The sequence below is a fragment of the Myripristis murdjan genome, chromosome 22 (genome assembly GCF_902150065.1).
Source record: "Myripristis murdjan chromosome 22, fMyrMur1.1, whole genome shotgun sequence".
In the NCBI taxonomy this organism is placed as follows: Eukaryota; Metazoa; Chordata; class Actinopteri; order Holocentriformes; family Holocentridae; genus Myripristis; species Myripristis murdjan.
The window spans coordinates 16,346,876-16,366,370 of NC_044001.1; the positions used below are offsets into that span (position 1 = coordinate 16,346,876).

The 19,495-nt window shown below is 41.3% G+C and overlaps 1 protein-coding gene across 1 annotated transcript in view; it reads right to left on the reverse strand.

Annotated features, from left to right (window-relative positions):
* The window catches only part of mboat2a (membrane bound O-acyltransferase domain containing 2a), a 51,002-nt gene that overhangs the window by 16,498 nt on the left and 15,009 nt on the right, over positions 1 to 19,495 (reverse strand). Inside the window, exons 2-3 of the mRNA XM_030044962.1 lie at positions 9,974 to 10,119; positions 5,750 to 5,827 (exon numbers count right to left, since the gene is read on the reverse strand). Coding sequence (XP_029900822.1) covers positions 5,750 to 5,827; positions 9,974 to 10,119 — 224 coding nt within the window. The remainder of the gene's footprint in view (positions 1 to 5,749; positions 5,828 to 9,973; positions 10,120 to 19,495) is intronic.

The following is a 19,495-nucleotide window of genomic DNA, read 5'->3' on the forward strand; positions in this document are numbered from 1 at the left end:
AGACCATTTAAATCTGTGGTAAGATTATTTGTTCATTAAAGCCAGTACAAGTGTGTACACTGTGTGAGAAATTTATTCTTGGAACAATGCGCAGACTTTATCATACTGGAGATGCCATCTGATATTTTTGTGATATCCCAAATAGAGGTATATGCAGCTGATGACACCATCATCTGAGTAATGCTTGCCATTTTTGGTTTTGTCTTATCAGAATACATTAAGTGTGTAGCCTACCCTCTAAAAGGGCAAAACAATGGTAGCAGCAGAAATAACACAAAAAGAGTGACACTTTTGAAATGCCATTTATTAGCTACTTTAATCCAAAGTGTTGTAGTTGGAGCATATTTCCTCATTTCATTAGGAACCTCTTGAGAACTCATAAAGGTCCCAAGACCCCACACTGAAACCAACTTGACCCCACTAATCTATTTTAAGAAAGTAGTGTACTTGGCAGATGTACTTGCCTCAAATGGGCTTAGCTGTGAAAAGTGATTCTGAAAACTAGCCCAAAAATAGATTTAGGCAGTTGTGAGGCAATGTTTCAGTGTCCAAGTCCAACTTCAGTCACCTGATCTCTTAATGTGGGGCAGGAAATAAGACTGAGGACACGGTACTATCTCATCAACACAGCTGTCACATCATCTAAAGACACAAACAAGAATATGACAGCCAGACAGGAAATCAAACACACCTCACGGCTTGTTTACTTGAGGTTCCGGACTACAAACAGATTGCAGATCACACCAGAGGAATCAATCATTTCATATCAGATATCAGATTTGATTTTCATCGGAAACAAGTCAAATAATCATGCCACTTGCGGATGTTTTCTTGTGTTTTAGAAGAGTAATATTGTAATAGGCTCAATATTGAACTACTTTACAAAAGATGATTTTTTTTTTTTTTTTTTTTGCAGAGCAGAACAGGTTTAACTTTTTCTGTCAACTTGCCCAGCACTTTAAAACCTTCCTCTCAATATAACCATCTCAATCATCAGTAATAACGCTTTCACAAAGATTAGCTTTCTCTACCGGCAGCCCTCAGCGGTGATATTCAACCTGGATATGAGCTATGTGCCACAGCAACTATATTTGCCGTGGATCCCACCAGGGATCCTGTCTTCATCCCAATGTGATTTGTGTTTATGTAATTTACAGCCCAGAGGGGGGCTCTTTCATTTGCACTAAGGGCCTCAGATGAAGCCTGGGACTAACATACGCCAGCTTCCTGCTGTGGGAGAGCGATAGACGGGTCAACACAGAGACAGGGAGCCTAAGGGGAACCACAGGTAGGGTACAGATACATGGAGCAATTTAAATCAAAAACCTAGAAATACATACAGTATATGCTTCAACTGGCCAAGACCTTTCTGGGCTTGTGTACACATACAGTGAATGCCTCTAAATACACTTTTAAGCACGTATAAATATATCCAGAGATCAAGTGGAAATTTCCATCTGTTCCTGCAAAGAATTATGAGAGGCAGTAAGAAATTCACACACTTGTCTCTCTCCATCTGCTCACATACAGCAATTTGCTCACGACCACATGCTATGTATGAAAGACTTAGCAAGTGTCATCAATGTCAACGCTTTCATACCAATTACAGCATGCTGCGCCCATATAGACGTAATCTCTCAAATTCACCCTACACTCTGGCCTTAATGTGGTTCAGTTACTGTAGCTGTCACTGCGGAGGTGCTGCTATAAAAATGCTTTGTAGAAGGTGTGGAGTTGGATTTCAAGTTGAATAGAAGATATTTTGTCTACGCCTGATAGCAGGTGTTGTGAGATCTCTTCAACAGTCCCAGTTATCGCTGTTTGGTTCTGCGTCTTCGTTGGTGCCAGTATCAATAAGAGACGACACTTTCATGTCAGCAAGCTTTACTTTCATAGCCTTCTCTGCTGGTCACACCACATCCACAGGATTTCACAGTTTTCCTTCATAAACACTCTTTCACTCATACACACACACACACACACACACACACACACACACACACACACACACACACACACACACACACACACACACACACACACACACACACACACACACACACACACACACACACACACACACACACACACACACACACACACACACAACAATGCCTGTGCTGTTCAAAAGAAGCATGAAACTCACACAGGCAGCTTTGAACTGCAACAATAATCACCATTTGACACATGCTTCTTGCACATGCTTCTACCTTTGCTTGCACAAAAAAGTGCATAAGTGTATGTGCCTGTTTGACAAAAAAAGAGACTACAATTGTAGCTTTCCTTTGATCTCTGTCCATGCTGGGCAATATATCTGATTTTAAAGGGGCTGCATGTAGCATTTTTACATCAATAATCCATTAGCTGCATTTAACATGAGACATTGGGATATTCATCAACAAAAGAGACCGCCACTGAAATCAATGGCTGCAGTTTCCTTTGTGCGCCACAGGGCAAACTTTTAGAGAACATCTACTGGATTGCTGTATGACACCAAGGGAAGGGCGCACATCAGGAGGAGCACTTGCTGTTCTACCAGCACAAGTGGAGCTTATGCTTCCAGACTTTCTCATCATTGCAACATCCCTTTTGCAACAGGAAGTAAAAGCTTCATGGGAAATGGGGTGATATTTTTGAGAAATGATATTTTTGGGATATGTCTGAGAAATGCTAGCACTAACCACAGCATGAGCATGAAACAAATCCTATAAATGATCTTGTCTGAGGTCTCATTTGTTTATGGTAATTATACCTAGGTATGACAATTAGTTTGGCAGTGTGGACTGCATTCACACAGAGGTGTGTGCTTTTAGAATGTACATTTATAATACTTCTTTGTTACAAAAATGACATCAAAAGGAACAAAAAATAACTATCTTAAGATCTCTCTTTGAAACCTGAAATGCAGCCATAGCACCTGTCTTTTTTGGCAGCCACTGTAGGTGAAAGTTCATGTTGTGGCTGCAATCAAGAAGCTGGTACCTGTGGTTGATAACTGATGTTATCAACCAGCAGGCGGCACTCTGTTAGCACTTGAAGCAAGAGGGGAAGGAGCTGTCTAGAACATTCCCTGGCCATTCAACACACTCAACAGGTGAACCACCAAAACTTGAGTTACATCCAGCAGAGAGAGAAAGGGGAAGGACAGAGAGGGGGATCTGCAGCTACAAAAGAGTGAATGGCATGACATATGATGCCCACCACTGAGCAAAGAGCCTCTCAGCAGTCAGAGCCACACCAAGCCTGGCTCATAATCATAGCAAAAAAAATAAACATATAAATAAAAAGCTTTTAGCAACTCCATAAATCTGTTACACTTGCACTGCACTCACTGTCCACTCTGCCCAAGTGTAGTGTGTTTGAGTGGGAGTCTAGGAGACGACAACAAATAAGGATAACATGAGTCCTGATGTGACACACAGTGCAGTGCACTGGAAGTGATGTGAAGTGGACAGAGTTTGTCCACTGCTTGGCTATTATCACTGCATTAGAGAGGATGCATAAAGTAATTTTATCCAGAGCAGTGGGACATGGCTGTTACTAGCAACTGGGCAGCAGTGTTTATATCCAGTTTTCTTCTGCTCCATTTCATCTCTGCTGGCTGGTATTATCATTGGAAAGGCTCCTAGTCCTCAGTGTGCCATGTAATCTCTGTGGTGAAAACACAGAGGATGGCTGATTGTGAAAGACAGTGATGGGGAGAAAAAGAGAGGTACAATGGAAAAAGAAATGCACATGATGGAGAAAGAGACTCTAAAGAGTAGACTGCATAGGATGGGACAAGGTGGGAGTTTCACCCAAGGTCTTTGACATAAAATAAAATATTATTATGATTATTCTAATTAATATTTCATTATTATTATTGTTATTATAATTATAATAAAATATATGACTATGCAAGCAGACACATGGATAGTTCAAAGAGCAGAGGCCATAGGTTAGACTTTGGGACTAATTGTACACTCAAAAGGACACAAACACACACACACACACACACACAAACAAACACGTGCCAAGTTAAATCTCAACCTGTTGCTACGATAATAGCACATTTGTTATGCAAAAACCTGACGTACAGGGTTCAACGCCCTCTGCCTCTGCAAATATGAACATGTCACTGCGCCCTGTTACCCTGCTTCTTTCTCTTTCCTCCTGAGCCAACAGAAAGCAGCAAGCTGGCGGCTGAACTTTAAACCTACTATTCCCAGGGGTACCCTTCAAAACTATGTGCAGCCACAATAGGAACATGTCATCAAGCTCTATCTCTTAGTATCTGGCCATGGAAAACTCCAAAACGTAAGAACTGCGTGAACTTTGACTCTGGAAGAGGCGAAGGTGTGGACTGATCCAACTTGTGCTGGCTTGGCTTGGGTGACAGCTCCACTTTTCAATTTCATAACAGCTAAGAAGGAGCGGACATGACTTATCTGTCCACTTAGACAGGAGATGGAACACCAGGCCAGCAGCTTACTAAAGCCGTGTGAAGGGGATTTAACCGTCTTTCCAGCCAGGCAATATGTGATAATGGAAAGTTTTGCTGTATGCTGCAATGCCATCTGTCAGTACAGCTAAAGAATGCCACTTAATATATGTCTAGGTCATTCTGCAATCAGGATATGAGTCCATTCTGCCAGAGCACTTGTTATTGTGATGAATGTTTTGTTAGCATCTATTTAGGGTGTTTTACCCAGAAGGAAACTTCCACTGTTTACACCTGCCCTCATAACCTTGAATCCTGGCAAAAATAACAGCAAGACAACAGAGTGTGTGTGTGTTGTCTTGATAAGCCATGGTCACAGATGGAGGCCTGGGGGACAGAATCACTGCCATCGTGACCCAGGCTCATCTGCCCCCAAAACCCAACAAATAACACAGTAATGACAGCAAAAATTAAACCACAGTCAGATGCTACACATTGGAAACATCCTGTGTTCTGTTTGCTGAAGGCCTTCAGTTGCACATATTAAATAAGTGACAACCCAAAAACTGCACGGCCCTCCAACAGAAGACTATTTAAAGTCCACCTAGGCTAGTTTGCCTCCTTCTCCTCGCAGCAGTAAACATGTCATCCTTCAGTGAGGATGCATTCCCCCTTCACAGGCAATTAGTGACAAATATACCATGTTGTTTTGAGGCCTGTAATCGTAGCATCCCCTTTGGGAATTGTTGTTATGCTGGAATGCAGTGATGAGATGCATCATTTTTAAACATTAATGAAAATCAGATTTGTTGTGTCTCAGATATCACATGGCACATGGACAAATAAATAAACAATGTCACAAACCCCTTGGGCCAACCAGTGTGACTTGCTTTAAATACTGGAGTTCAGCAATGAGAGGCATTATTGTCAAAATCTGATCAGCATTGTCTGGTATATTGTGGCATGAACGAATTAACACACAAATGGAAGAGGATATATTGTCAGCCCTGAATGTCATTATGCAAAGCAAAAAAACATATCAAGATACCTAGCACACAACCTTAGCATTATCAAATACCTGTTACTGCCAAGACTTTGGTATTTTGGCAAACTCCATATCAAACAGAGAACTCCAGTTAAATAGTAATGCTTGCATTTGTCCTGGAAGGTTTTAGCATTGCATTAATATCTGAGCTGATAGGACATTTCTGCAATTTTGAGTGACCCTGACATATCTGACACTTGTAGGTCAAACAACAACTGTGGAGGAAACCCTGTAAATGCTGCACATACAATTTTGCAGTCCACTTGCATTACACTCATTCTTACTTGTGCATGTGTTCCAGGCCCGCGAAGACCATGACGCTGTAGGACAGACCACTCTGCACGAGGAAATGGAGGGCATACCTGTGGAGGGACAGACACATTAAACAATAACATATTGTATTGTTCTCTGTAGGGAATTTCTCTTTGCACTTTCCCAGAGTGCAGATTCAGCTATAGAGCAGCCCTCCTGGGTGAGTCGGGGATTCAGTCTGTTGCTCAAAGCTGCTCCAGCAGGGCCGATGCTTGCAGAAATGATATGAACCCTGGTCCTTTTATCATAATGTATACTTGGATTTTTCATTAAAGTTCACTTAAAATACAACACAGACACCTGGCATAATCCACAGTCATCGGTGATTAAATGTTTCACTGAGCTGAAAAACAACAGCAAACTTAATATATTTGCCTCTAATTTGTACTCATTTGGACAGACTGATACAGTTTGCTACTATTCTTTGGTAGGAACTAGCTCTCATTGAAAGTCATTGCTCCCAAGGGCTGTGGATTAATTTGGGTATCTGTGTAATTATTTTTGGAAAAAGCTACTGCTGTTGAGTTTTTCACATGTACATTTTTTACAGTTTGTGCTCCACAAATGAAGATGCACCCAGCTGCGGTAGACTGGAAACCTCATGATCGACTGACTGCACTTTTTGTTTTGTGTTTTGAGTGAACTGTTCCTTTAGCAAACTCCCTTTACGGACAGAGCTTTTCTATATTGGTTTCCATTTGCTCTATACTTCTCTGTCATCCCATACTATCAGGAGGAGGAAAGAGCAGTGTTATGAAACCTCAGTCACATCATCAGCCATGTGATGTCAGACCTTTGTGACCACTAATGTGTCATCTCCACTCCCAGGAAAAAGAATGACAGGAAAGTGACTGACATGTTATTAATCACTTCCTATGCCTTCAAGACACAAGATTCTTCCTATCACACCCATCCTGACAGTAAGGCATGTATGGGTCTTTGTGAGCCCTTGCATTCTGAAGCCACGTCGTGATCAAATACTGACTCTCCAGCAGAGCTTCTCTGTCACACACCAGATACACAGACAAATGCAAGAACGCACACTGTTCGACAGCAGAAGCAGCTTCCAGATGGGCCTTTGAAGGATGCTGTATGCGATGCTCCCAACATGAAGCCCTCCAGGAGAGGAGAGATGCCACACTGTGTTAGAGCAAGTCAACAAGAGGGGGCAAGGGTAGCAGGGGTTGGTGGGAACAAAGGAATATGGGCTAAGAAAACTGACTGAGCTGCAGGGCAGATTTAAGGGTTAATAATGCAGTAATGTCTAAGGGAAGAAGGGAAATCAGTAGATGCTGAACAGGCAAAATATCTCTTCTTATACAAAAGGATATTGAACTTTGTGACCTATTAGCTTAGGAAGTCTAATTCAAACTTGACAATAGGAATGTAATTTTAGAAGAATCTAAAATGAATTCGGTCTCCTCTGATGGAGGAAGTCTTCCATCTGTTCAACAGTGCCCAATTGTTTTCTCCAGCGACAAACTGAAACAAGCTTGTATGTATGACATGAGAGGGGATATGTCCTAAAATAAACTGACATTCTGCAGCATCTGCTAGGCAGCTCCCCTAGGGCTGCAGCCAGGTGCCCTCTAAGAACTGTGTGTGTGTGTGTGTGTGTGTGTGTGTGTGTGAGACAGAGAGAGAAAGCACCAAAGTATGTGCAAATATGTGCATACATGCATTCATGCATTACATACATGTGTGCATACTACTTAAGCACTGTGACTTTACTTAAAAATGATTTCCTCTATTTTTTTTTAAGTCCCTGAATCCGACCACTGCTACACTATATGGAAGTTAACGCTGTAAATCCAAACTGATAAGACCAGTTTTTACTCCTGTAATTGTTGTGTAATTTAGATAGTGGAGCATGTCTAAAAGACTGAGCCAGGAGTTCTCTGCCAAGTTCAATAAATACTATATGCTACCTCTGTAAAATGTGTCTGCTCCAAATATTTAAATGGGTTCTGCTGTATTTTACTGTAGCAAATAAAACCTACTGGCACACAAAGTTTGCATATTGATTCTTTAGTCCAATTAAACGAGGAGTGTTTCCTGCTTGGCAAAGTGGAGGGGGATAAATGGAATTTATCGCAAAGAGCATTGATTAGCCTTTGACTGATAAGTACCACCAAGCTGGCTACCAGCCCACCACTGGAGCGCTGAGCTCATTGTGAATTATTATTTAATTTCACAAAATTCCACATGTATTTAATAGTTGGAAAACACACTGAGAGACATAGAGCCTCTTTTTCCAAGAGTGCTGGCATGCAGAGAGAGGAACACAAAGAAGAGAAAGACCCAAACAAGTGAAAATTCACTCCCAGTTGACAGGAAATAAGCAAAATAAGCTGTGAGCATGATTTTTGGAGAAGAGCCTTTTAAAGAAATAGAAACAAATGCTGATCTCTTCTCACATGGAGAAAGACCCAGTCTATTTTTTGATATAAATAAATAAAAATTAAGACAGGTTAGTCATTCATTCATTCAGTGCTGTACAACAGCCAAATAAAAGAAAACAAGATATATGCAGTGATAGGCTACATAGTAATTATTATAGACTACATATAAAGATATGAAATACAAAAAAGCAAGATAGAATACAAAGAAATCATAATTTATTTATACTTTAAAAAATCAATCATGAAACAACATGAAACAATTTCAATGGTGAATTCGGGGGCTTAGAAATAAAGTTCTTAACTCTTGGGTCCATATCAACACTATGCCAATGTTCTTTCATTACACTGTTTTGTTTTCCTCTTAGGTCCATCACCTATCCAACTGGGAATGAGTATGTGCATGTCTTTTTTTTTTTTTTTTATTATTATTGTTTTTCTATGGCAACTGTCAGCCCATGTGTTACAGTTCAGTGGTAGAGTATGAGTCACACTGTGCTGCTGCTGCCTTGTCACTCTTCAGCTAAAAACTGTATAACTCCTGAGAATAAAGGAAGTAGACAACATTAGTATTGTCAGGCACAATTCATGTGATCTGACCACAGCTCAGTGTCAGTCTTATTGTGTTTATGGACCAACTATCTGTGAGGTGATCAGAGAAAGGCTTCTCAGGCTCTGAGCTGGCCAGGTAGCATTTCACCTGCTCAGCATTTTCCCACTAATTGGCTGCCTAGCCAGTGTTCCCTTGGCCTTGTTCCGAGCAAACAAACACACACAGTCTGGGGGTAATTTTGGGAGGCATTCTGCCAGAGGTGTGGTGGGTTCTGTATCGTAGGGCAATAGCTTTGTAATTGGACATTAATTCCTCCTTTATCAAGCCATTTCGCTTGGCAAGGATGAAGACGATGAGAAGTGGAGAGGAGGGGGTGGCAGTAGTGGGAGGAGAGAAGGAAGTGAACAGTAAAAAAAATGGCAGGAGGATATAGACTGATCAAAGGAGAGGAGGGAGAGCACAAAATAAAATACAGAACAAATTGACCTGCATGACTTCATTTGTTAATTCAAGGAAAGGAAATGCACAAAATAACTTCACTGGAATCCATATCATATCTTTAAAACTGTTAGAAATGATGCAAAAAAAAAAAAAATCAAACTAACTTGAAATTCACTTATGTCATTATACTCCTACAAGACAAAAAAAAAAAAAAAAAAAAAAATCATTCTTAAACACTTCAAAAGACAATTCCATAATGACTGGAGGTTTTACCCAATTCCTGCATTTATGGATTGATGTTTTGTACATTGTTTTCTGGTACATTTTATCACAGTATGTGATATTTTCTATTTTTGCCACATATTTGTTGTTTTTCCAAAGTATGTACTTTGAAAGAAATGTTGAAATTGGTTTGTCGGTTGGCTCAGCTGGAATGTGATTGACAGACCTTAGATTATGATAAGGGTTGGCAAAAGACATTTTGCGAAATGCTGAGGTGGAAGTTGATGAGATAAGGTAAATTACACTTTGTAACAACAAAACTCCTAGAAGACAGTTTAACTAAGAGGGGAATTTTTCTTTAATGCATAAAATCGGGGCTGGGGACAAAATAGAAGCATTGTATCGTTTAAATGGAAGCATCACATCTTTTAAAACAATACAACAGCATGTGATTATGTAATTAAAACAGCAGCAAGGTGGGACGTGGAGCTGGAAGTGCAGCAAGTTCTATGACGAGTAAGATAATGACGCAGGAAAAAAAGAATGTAGAAAACCAAGGAATGAAACAAGGTCTGACTCACCAGCCGAAGCAGAAGAGAGCCAGGTAGAAGCCGAGCAGAGTGGCCACCACATGTCTGATGAAGGGACTGGTCTTACTGGGGTGGAGGTAGAGCCGGAACCACACGGCTGTCAGCAGGGCAAACAGCTGGCACACCACAAAGTTCACCTGCAGAGGGACAGACAAACATCTTTAGAAATCTGCGAGGACAGGATGTACTGAGAGACGCTGAGGGAAGGAGCCAAAACTGTCCCAACTGCAAAGCCACTGATGGAGCAATGTTAAGGCAGAGACACCAGGTAAATATACAATCAGAGAAAGATAGAGACATGGAGACGCAGATTCACAAAGCTGGTCTGCATGGAGAGGGGTCACTACATGTACCAAGTGGCCTTTAGCTTTTGATTTTCTTGACCACACACACCTCACTGTCCACTTTTTCTGGAACCAATCAGCACACACATACATGCTGCACGCTGACACACACACACACAAACATACCCCGTTCTCTAGCCTACAATCTACTGTACCTCACACAATATCTCATCAGTTGGAACAGGTACTCATTACACACTGCCACACTGCAAATGTGAACAATAAATCACATCTTCCCCACAGTCACAATTTTCTTTCTGTAAGTCATTAACCTAAAGATTGCAAAAGGTCACCTCTGATAAGTTTCAGCACAGTGTCACCACAATCAATGTCATGATAAATGAGCATTTTATTAAGAACCGCCTGCACCACTCTGCTTCCTGAATGCGCCGGTCTGTCTTCCCTCGTACTACACTCAAAAAAAAGAAATCAATTTATTTTCTTCCACATTATTTCCATAAACCTGCTTCCTTTAAAAAAAAAAAAAAATGCATGCAAAAACTGAGTAAGAGTGAGGGCATGGTTTATCCCCTAATAGCCCCAAGTGGTGGAGAGAAGAGGCTTTACTCCAGATTGACTGGACCTGTCAAAGGGAGAACAATAGGAAGGCTACCTCTCATTTTAATTGCTAACACTTCTCTTGACATAGGCAGGTCAGAAAGGAGGGGTGGGGGGCTGTACAGTATATCCTATCGATCTGACAGGATTACTGTATTCCAGGGCGGAGCTGAACTCTATTATCCTGTCAATCTGATGCTTTCATGTCAGGCTATTTTGAACGACTCTTGTCTGTTATCCACTGTCATGGCCACAGTCCAACCCCTGTGAACACAATCATGTCAGAGTCTAATGCACTCTAGCCACTTCAGAGTCTCGGGTATCATTAGGTAATATACAGTGCTCGTGTGTGTTTGTATGTGTGTGTGTGTGTGTGTGTGTGTGTCCATCCAGCCCATAAAACAGAGATGATTCAGAGATGACAGACAAGGCATTTCTCAGGGATCCACAGTATCAGTCCCCGGTGCCTGGGCTATTCATCATTCTGATCATCACTTATTTGCACATGCATGCACCTACACACACGCACAGTCACACACACAATAAGTACCACATATGTGCATGCGCACACACATACATGCATTTCACTACCTATTTTCTGTCTACTCAATCCTCTCTGCCATACCATTTGAACTCCTCACTCCTGCTCTCCTCACTTTTGCACTCTTATTTTCAGTGGCTGTTTATTTAATGCAAGACATCATTAAGGATATTTATTATCTACTCAGTTAAAATCATTAGGCATTAAAGGCATCAAAGACAAGTCTGGGCTGTAGTGTGTGCCAGGGTTTGATTCTGAGAAATGGTGGCATATAAAATGTGATTTACACTATGTATACAGAACCCAGCATGCTTGTTTAATATCATGTTCAGCGATGCACGTCAAAAGCCACAATAGCATGTCCATGTATATAGGTCATGTCAACAGATCCGTCTGGCCAGCCAACAGTGAAAGCCTAGAGAGACACATGTGAGTGCCATCCATTATCTATGGATCCTGCATGATTAATGAGAAAGAGAGAGGGAGAGGGGGAGGGAGACAGACAGAGAGAGACAGATATATATGTAGGTCCTCTAGTCTGCAGAGCTAACAGATGTAGCAACAAATCATCAGAGCATTAGCCTGAGTGTATCATATCAGATGGCACTTGCAGCAAGTACAGGGTCCTTTGTTTTTCCCATGTGCATGCACACTCTCACAGACAAAGCAACATGAGATTTGACAACAGGGGCTGGCCTCTTTTGTTCTTCTGTTGTCACAATTGGTATTGTTTAGGGGATGGACCCACTCAGGACTAACACATGCATAATTAACAAATAATACAGTCACAGATAGTGCAAGACAAAAGGTTGTAAGCTGCTCTGAACACTACTGGAGGACCTGTAAGCTAAGCCTAAAAGTAACTGAAGACTAAAAGCCAATAAAATTTGAGTCATGACTGAAGTCATTTGTTTTGTAACAGGGCGTGTCACTAGGTTTAACAACAGACAGCATTATTACAGTATTCAGCAACAAACTACAGTCATCCATCTGACTTATAGACTGAAGGTAAACAACCCAGCTGAGTTGCGAGAAATTATTAGTGTTTCACAGTCAATGAATGCTACTTTCTTCATTTTTTCTTTCTGTAATCTAGAAAGCCTTGATAAAGAATGTATGAGACATCTGAGTCATGCAACCGCATGAGTGATGTTCTATTTCTGTTTGGGCGTACAGTAGCTTCTGGTGTATCGTAGCTCCCGTGGTGAAACTAGACTTAGGCCTAATTCCAAACTGCCTCCAAATCTTCTCAATCTAGAGCACTAAAAATAAAACATGATGCCTCGGTAATGGCAACCAATCAGAACAAATAGACATCCTCTGCCTTTTCCATCTCATGCAAGCCTCTGCTTCAAAGTGTGTTTATATGATCCACGGCGTTGGGTGTCATTTCATGCTTAGATTGCGGTAAGCTGCTCTCTTGGTGGAGAGGCTACTGCTGGCTGGCCGGATGACTGACCGATTTGTCAGCCTGCATGCTAAATAACAGACGGGCTGGTTTGCTAACCAGCAGACTTTCCTCACTTACTGGAATCACTGATTAATGGAAGTTACCTGCAGAGACAAAAATAGCTTCGCTTCTTGCAGCGTTGTCAAATGGTTAGAGGGGCAGAGCCAGGTCAAGAGACAGCATGAGTCAAACCAATATTTTGCTTCTGTTCGGCATGAGGAGGTTGTGATCCTTGGTTCATATTTACCAGTACAACAAACCACAGGATAATTTCCCTGATATTTTGGATGTTTCACTTCATATTTGCTGACATCATTATTTTTGCTTGGATTGCACACATGGATTGTTATCAGAAAACAGCTTAGGTATTATGGCTGTATGATACTGGAGAAAAACATTTCTCTGATATCTATTGAAAATATCTATTGCAATATGAAAAATGAAATTAAAAAAATACAGGCAATTTCACCAGATACATGCAATGTGTTATTCACATACAGAGAGATAATTAGTAATCCTAATTTTCATCAGTTGGGTACAAAACTTGGTTTAGCCCTCTGCCACCCCTTCAGAAATCAGCTTGGACTCATATGTTTCTTAATAAACTCTAAAAAATGGACTTGTCTCAGTTGTGTAATTTACATATAATCTACCTTTTTCTAACGATGTTCAAAGGTATGCTTAAGTCTGCGTGATAGAAGATAAATACATATTGCGTGCATGTAGGTGTCCAGTGCAGCTGAAGAAGGTAAAACTGACACAAGCAACAGATTTATCTATATGCTGACAAAATGTAAGAACATACTGATCGCTGTGCACGCAGAGTTTGCTGTCACTGGCAACAAACTCTGTATCTAAGAACCCTTACATCAGACAACATCTTGTTCTATCAGACAGATTTTTCTTGTAGATTAGTCATGGAAAATGAGAACTTTGCAAGTTTTTGTATCAAGTGGCAAAAAATTTGTAGTGTGCGGTGTTTGAGTTAATTTGCCTTACCTGACATTGCACATCCAACAATGTGACTACTGCACATGCACACAGGCAATGTCGATGGTGACACGATATACTGTGCAGCCCTATTAGGTAGGCCTATTTCCTTTTTGTCATCACTGGAGAGCTGAAGGCGGTCTTTCCATGATAAGAGGAAATAGGCTGGCACCACCTACAAAACATTTATGCTGCATGTAGCAAAACTGTGCACTGTAATAAACAAATTTCTGGTATTTCTGAGCAACAGAGCAATTGCCAAGTCATAAAAATCTGTCTCACTCCTTCACTGAAGGGTTACATCATTTAGTGTGTTACAACTTCTACTAATCTGAGTGTTTCCTTTTGAAATGTTCTCTCACATCTGTATTGATGACAAATTGGTATAACAAGTTATAAAAAGTGGTAGCAATGTGAAATCAGCCCCTCCCTGGAAATCAACACATAACTTTTTAAGGAAGGAATTCCATGTGGTCAACTGGAAGGGTGTGATAGAGGAACTGTATTGTTTGAGCCAGCAGCCAAGTAGCACAGTTACCACTTCAAAGCCAAGTAAGGCAAAAAAAAAAAAAAAAAAAAAAAAAAAAAAAACATCATTTCACTTTGACTGAGCAATTTGTCCACTATGAGTTGCCTGTTTGGAAGCTTTTCATTTGACACAGACAATATGACTGAAGTAACAACCTTGGATGTAAACCACTAATTTTTTAGAATGAATAGAATAGAATTGAATAGAATAGAATAGAACTTGAAGAAAACAATAGCAGCAGGTGGCTTCATGAAGAACTCACAGGGTGGCCCTCCACAGCACAGTTTGAAACTCCGCTGCTCTGATCTCATTCACACACCTCATTTGCTTTGATGGCGGTTGTGAAAAGAGTTTCAGTTGTTGTTTGTGATGAGATGTGGAGTCGGCGATGTTGAAGCAGATCTCCTGTTTGCTGAACACTCAGCCTTTTCCTGAGCACAACTTGTTTTTGTCAGGTGTGACAGGTGGGCAGAGCTACCAGGCTGAATATGAACTTAACAAGGGAAAAGGAATGCATGACCAACACCACTTTCTTTTTTTTTTTTTTTCTTTTTTTTGTTTTGTTTTGTTTTCAACCACCCTCCCCACCCACTTCCAAAAATAAACTTCTTAATATTCAAATAACCAAGTGTGACTCTTGATAAGATTAGCCAAGGCTGCTTTTGAAAGAGCCCTCTTTGGTAGTGATGAGACACATGGAAATCATTCTGTTCCGACTGTGAAATAGCCTGCTGTTGTCCTTCTGTGTATGCTTGTTGATGACTGACTGATTTATCAGAGGTCTCAGCTGCAATGGAGCTGGACTCTCCGAATGACTGGCAGAGAGGAAAACACAGCTAATTAATGAACTGGGACGCATTTGAACAGACAATAATTGAGACTCTTATCTTAATGTTCCTGACTGGGGTATGAAATGAATATGGACATGAACATACTTACATACCTTAGGTATGCATGCATGGGAAAGAACACACACATAACTGCAGGTAAGCATATATGCCCAAGATAGTACAAATGGATGTGCAAATAGACGCAGGCAAATACACTCGGTAGCACTTCCTAAGGGCAAGTGCTCAACAGGCAGCTTTAAATTCTTAGGTTCATACTGTATTATATCATATTGTCCATATATAATAATCATTCATTATTTTGACATCACAGTCAACTATAAACCTGCATTGCCGATTGGTGGTCCACACCCTTGGGGCGAATCTGTGATCCTCACTTCAGAACTGTGCAGTCTTGGAGTTAATGGGTTTTCTTTGAATCTGTAGCCTAAATCCCCCACACTACCAGATAATCTTTGCTGACCACCAGGCTTTCCCCTCCCTATTGTTGAGAAGCTGGTGTAAATCTGCCTGATAACCCTCTAGTGTGTTCCCGGCCTTACTCTGTTCATTTTCCTGGCCACATCTACTATGATCCAGGGTTGTTACGCTTAAAAAAAAAAAAAAAACAAAACACTGCTCCCCATCCCCCATCTCATTTAGCCTTTGTTTGAACTGTAAAATGTAAATATAGTTATCTTACACCAAAGGCACAACTTACTTTGTCATATTGGCTATTTACATTGTAACATCTTGTAGTCAAGAAAAGAAAGAAACTATAGCTATTACTGCTGTGAGGATTAAGAACTTTTCTCACACCTCAGGGTATTTCTCACCACACTGCAATATCTGCGTCATTTGAGCAAGGCTGGGAATTGGAGAGATAACTGCTTTGGAGTAGGTGACATGAGTGCTTCAATTTATTCAAGGCCTCCACGGTGAACTCAAGCGTCAGTCAGAGGCCTGGGCATGCCTGTTCAATCTTAGGTCTGTGTAGATTGTCACCCTTGCTGCCCGTTCGCATCAACTAGACAGCCTGTCTACAGGGACTGATGTCATAGGTTTTTCACCCTGTGGTGCCAAACTGTATCATATCTGTTCACAGGAGAGGCAGCAGACAGGTGGTGCAGTATCACAGTTTCAGCAGCTTTCCAATGGAACCAAATTCGCATTATCAGCGAAATGCTCTCTTGTGGGAGTCAGCGAGGCCAGCAAATTAATTTGATTTGAGTCTGATTAATTGATTCTGCTTCATTATGACTGTTAAACTGCAAAACACAGAAATGCAAAAAACTGTGGGATCTCTAGCCATTGCTGATTCTTCCTTGGTTCACACTGTACTTTCCAGCAAAGTTCTGGAAACTCTGATGGTAAGAAGGGGATGTTTGCTAATGTACTGCATGACAGAAACAATAAGATTTAGAAGTCCAGAGAGACAGCTTCTCCCCATGTTCCTCATGTTCACAGGATTTGTAAAAAGGGAAGGCTAAATGTGTTTTCCTGTGGCCTGTTGTCAGTGTTGAGATAGGAGTTTTATTGAATAAACATTTTGCAAAAGACAAGCTCCTGTGCCAGAGTGCGTTGTTTCTTCATTCATAATAAATGGATCTCCTCTTCCATTATTGATTCACTCTGAAGTCAACCTTACCCTGGGGTACACTGCTCTCATATTGTCTGAGAATGTAACGCAGAATATCTGTGCTGCAGAACAGTTTGCAGGAGATTCAGGGGGAGCCTTAGAATGAGACAAAGCCACTATTTTGGATAAACGCACTGCAGAAAACATCCTGAAATATTCCTCTGAAAAGACTGTGTGAGGGAAAAAAATAGTAAAGGTGGGGGGAACAGAGAAAATAGGTATAACTGAGATCACCTGTAGTCTAAACTGCGAGGGAAAAAGGTAATTTTGTTGTATTTTCTATGAATTCATTTTGCTTTTTTTTTTATTTGGTTTATTTAGCTTAGCACTGTTAATTTCCATGTAAACAAGGCATTGTAACCAAAACGTATCCAAACAAGCATTTCACTGTACTGGACAGAATTTTTGTAATGTGCTACACACTTTGGGGAGTCAAACATGTCTGCGTCCAGTCCCAGTAACATTAATTAAGTTTGAGGGACTTGTCTTTGCCATACTGTAATTTAGCTTCTCTTCACATAAAGCAGTAGCTGAATATGAACATCAGTGGTCAACATCTGTCCTCTTATACTCACACTACTGCACATTTTGCTGTTGATTCTTGTAATAGCTGCAGACTACATGCTCAATCCCAATGAAGTGCACCACAGTTCACTTTGAAGACCAACAATGTCAAACAGTCATAGGTCAGGTATTTGGTCCACACCCGAATTTGAATGGCGGAATCCTCATGTGCCTTAACAAACCAAGAGTTCAAACAAGTGCAGTTGGTGTGAACACACCCTAACTGTTGACCTATATCAACAGTGGAACAGAGGAATAAAATAATCAAACCAAACCCTATGAGAGCATAATGCTGGAGTCCAACTACACAGATTGATTTGTCATTTGTCAGCCCATAAAAACTCAACATAAAGTCTAGCATACGAAGTCTAGCATGCTTGACTGTCATACTATTAATTTCTTGCTCCGTCCTCCACAATCGCCTCTGCACATTCCGCTAGTTTGTGGAAGATGGCATGTGTTGACTGCTCAGGGTCAAACGTATTGTGTAGCCTCTCTATCTCTACCAAAAAACAGCAAGAAGAAGAGTTCATCCGATCTTGATATAATTGTCCAGTCAGGACCAAATCGCTTCGCCCTTTCAAGCGTTTTCTCACGTCCTTCCCACGATACCAGAAGATTCTGTGTGATTGAGCAGACCAGACATATTGCAGCGTGCGTGCATGAAACAGACAAACAGACAGACGGGCAGACAGCATGCAGATGTTTAAAGGGGAGCAGGCGACCGTGAGCAATTAGTGCTGATGGGCACTAAGCTGTCAGCCGGTTCCTCCTGGCAGCAGTGACACAGGGCTAGGCTTTAAGAAGCTACAGTATAGACAGACAGACTGAGAGAGAGAGAGAAAGAGAGAGAGAGAAGCTGAAGGGGGAGGGAGTCATTGTGGATGCAGTGGAAGACAGATAAGCCAGCTTCCTGAAGCTCATTACAGAGAGGAGAGAAGGAGTGGAATACAGTGTGCATGCCTCTTTATGTCTGTGTGTGAGAGACAGAGAGAGAGAGAGATATCAAGAGGCACGAAGGCCCCAAGGGCTAGAGCACTGCTCCAATGTTCATCTCTCATTCTCACACAGCTCTCTCTTTTTCCTCGATCCTCCCTCTCTCAACTTCCTCGCCTCAAAGTTTTCTTCCAGTAGACTTGGCTACCCTTCTGCAAGGACATGAATGTCTGGAAATTATCTGGCAGAGAAGTGTTACTTCGATGATGACTGTGTTACTACAAAGCTTAAAGGCCACTTATTAAATGCAGTCCTTCTGTTGCTCTCTGTTTCTCTGCTTCCCTCCCTCCATTCTCATTTTGTAATCAAGCTCATCAGCTGGAGATGTCACACTGGAGGGGAGCGGTGAGGCTGTGAAGGAGGGGACAGAGGGAGGGTGAGCCATCTTTCCTCTGTGCACTGCTGTTCCTCTTTTCCTTCTGCATAAAAATCAGCAAACCATCACCTATAAAGGCTGTGTTAATACAAGCAATATTCACAGCTAAACCTCTTGTTCTGTTCGTCTGCAGTTCAGCAGCTTTATAGTGACAGTGAAGAAATCTATGAGGCTTGTGAAGACAACCTGTGCCTTTTAAGAGTAGTCAGAAAAAACAGTTGACCCCTGGTCAGGATCATTTGATTAAAGTGGAAATGTTTATGCATGCCTTAGTGGGTGGGTCATCCTTTTGACATTGTGAATGCACATATTGCCTTTTTTTTTTTTTTAGCCGGAAAAGGTTTAAACTATTAAAGGACTGGAGGAAAGAAGCAGCTATGTACAGGAAAGATGAATTTACAGCCACTAACCTGTCTCTCTGTCTATGTCTGAGTGCAGAAGGCAAGAGAAAGTACAGTGTAGGAAGTTCCCATGGGGCACTGAAGCAGATAAACATCTGAATAGAACTGGCTTGTTGAGTCTGACCTGCTCTCCCTGGTTTTACTGTGTGCTGTATACCTTTTCCATGGGAGAGCTCTCCCCTTAGGAAAAGCCTTTCACTCCTCCAGGAACAACTTTAAAGACACACACACATACACACACACACACACACACACACACACACACACACACACACTCCCGCTGTGGTGTTACTTAAAT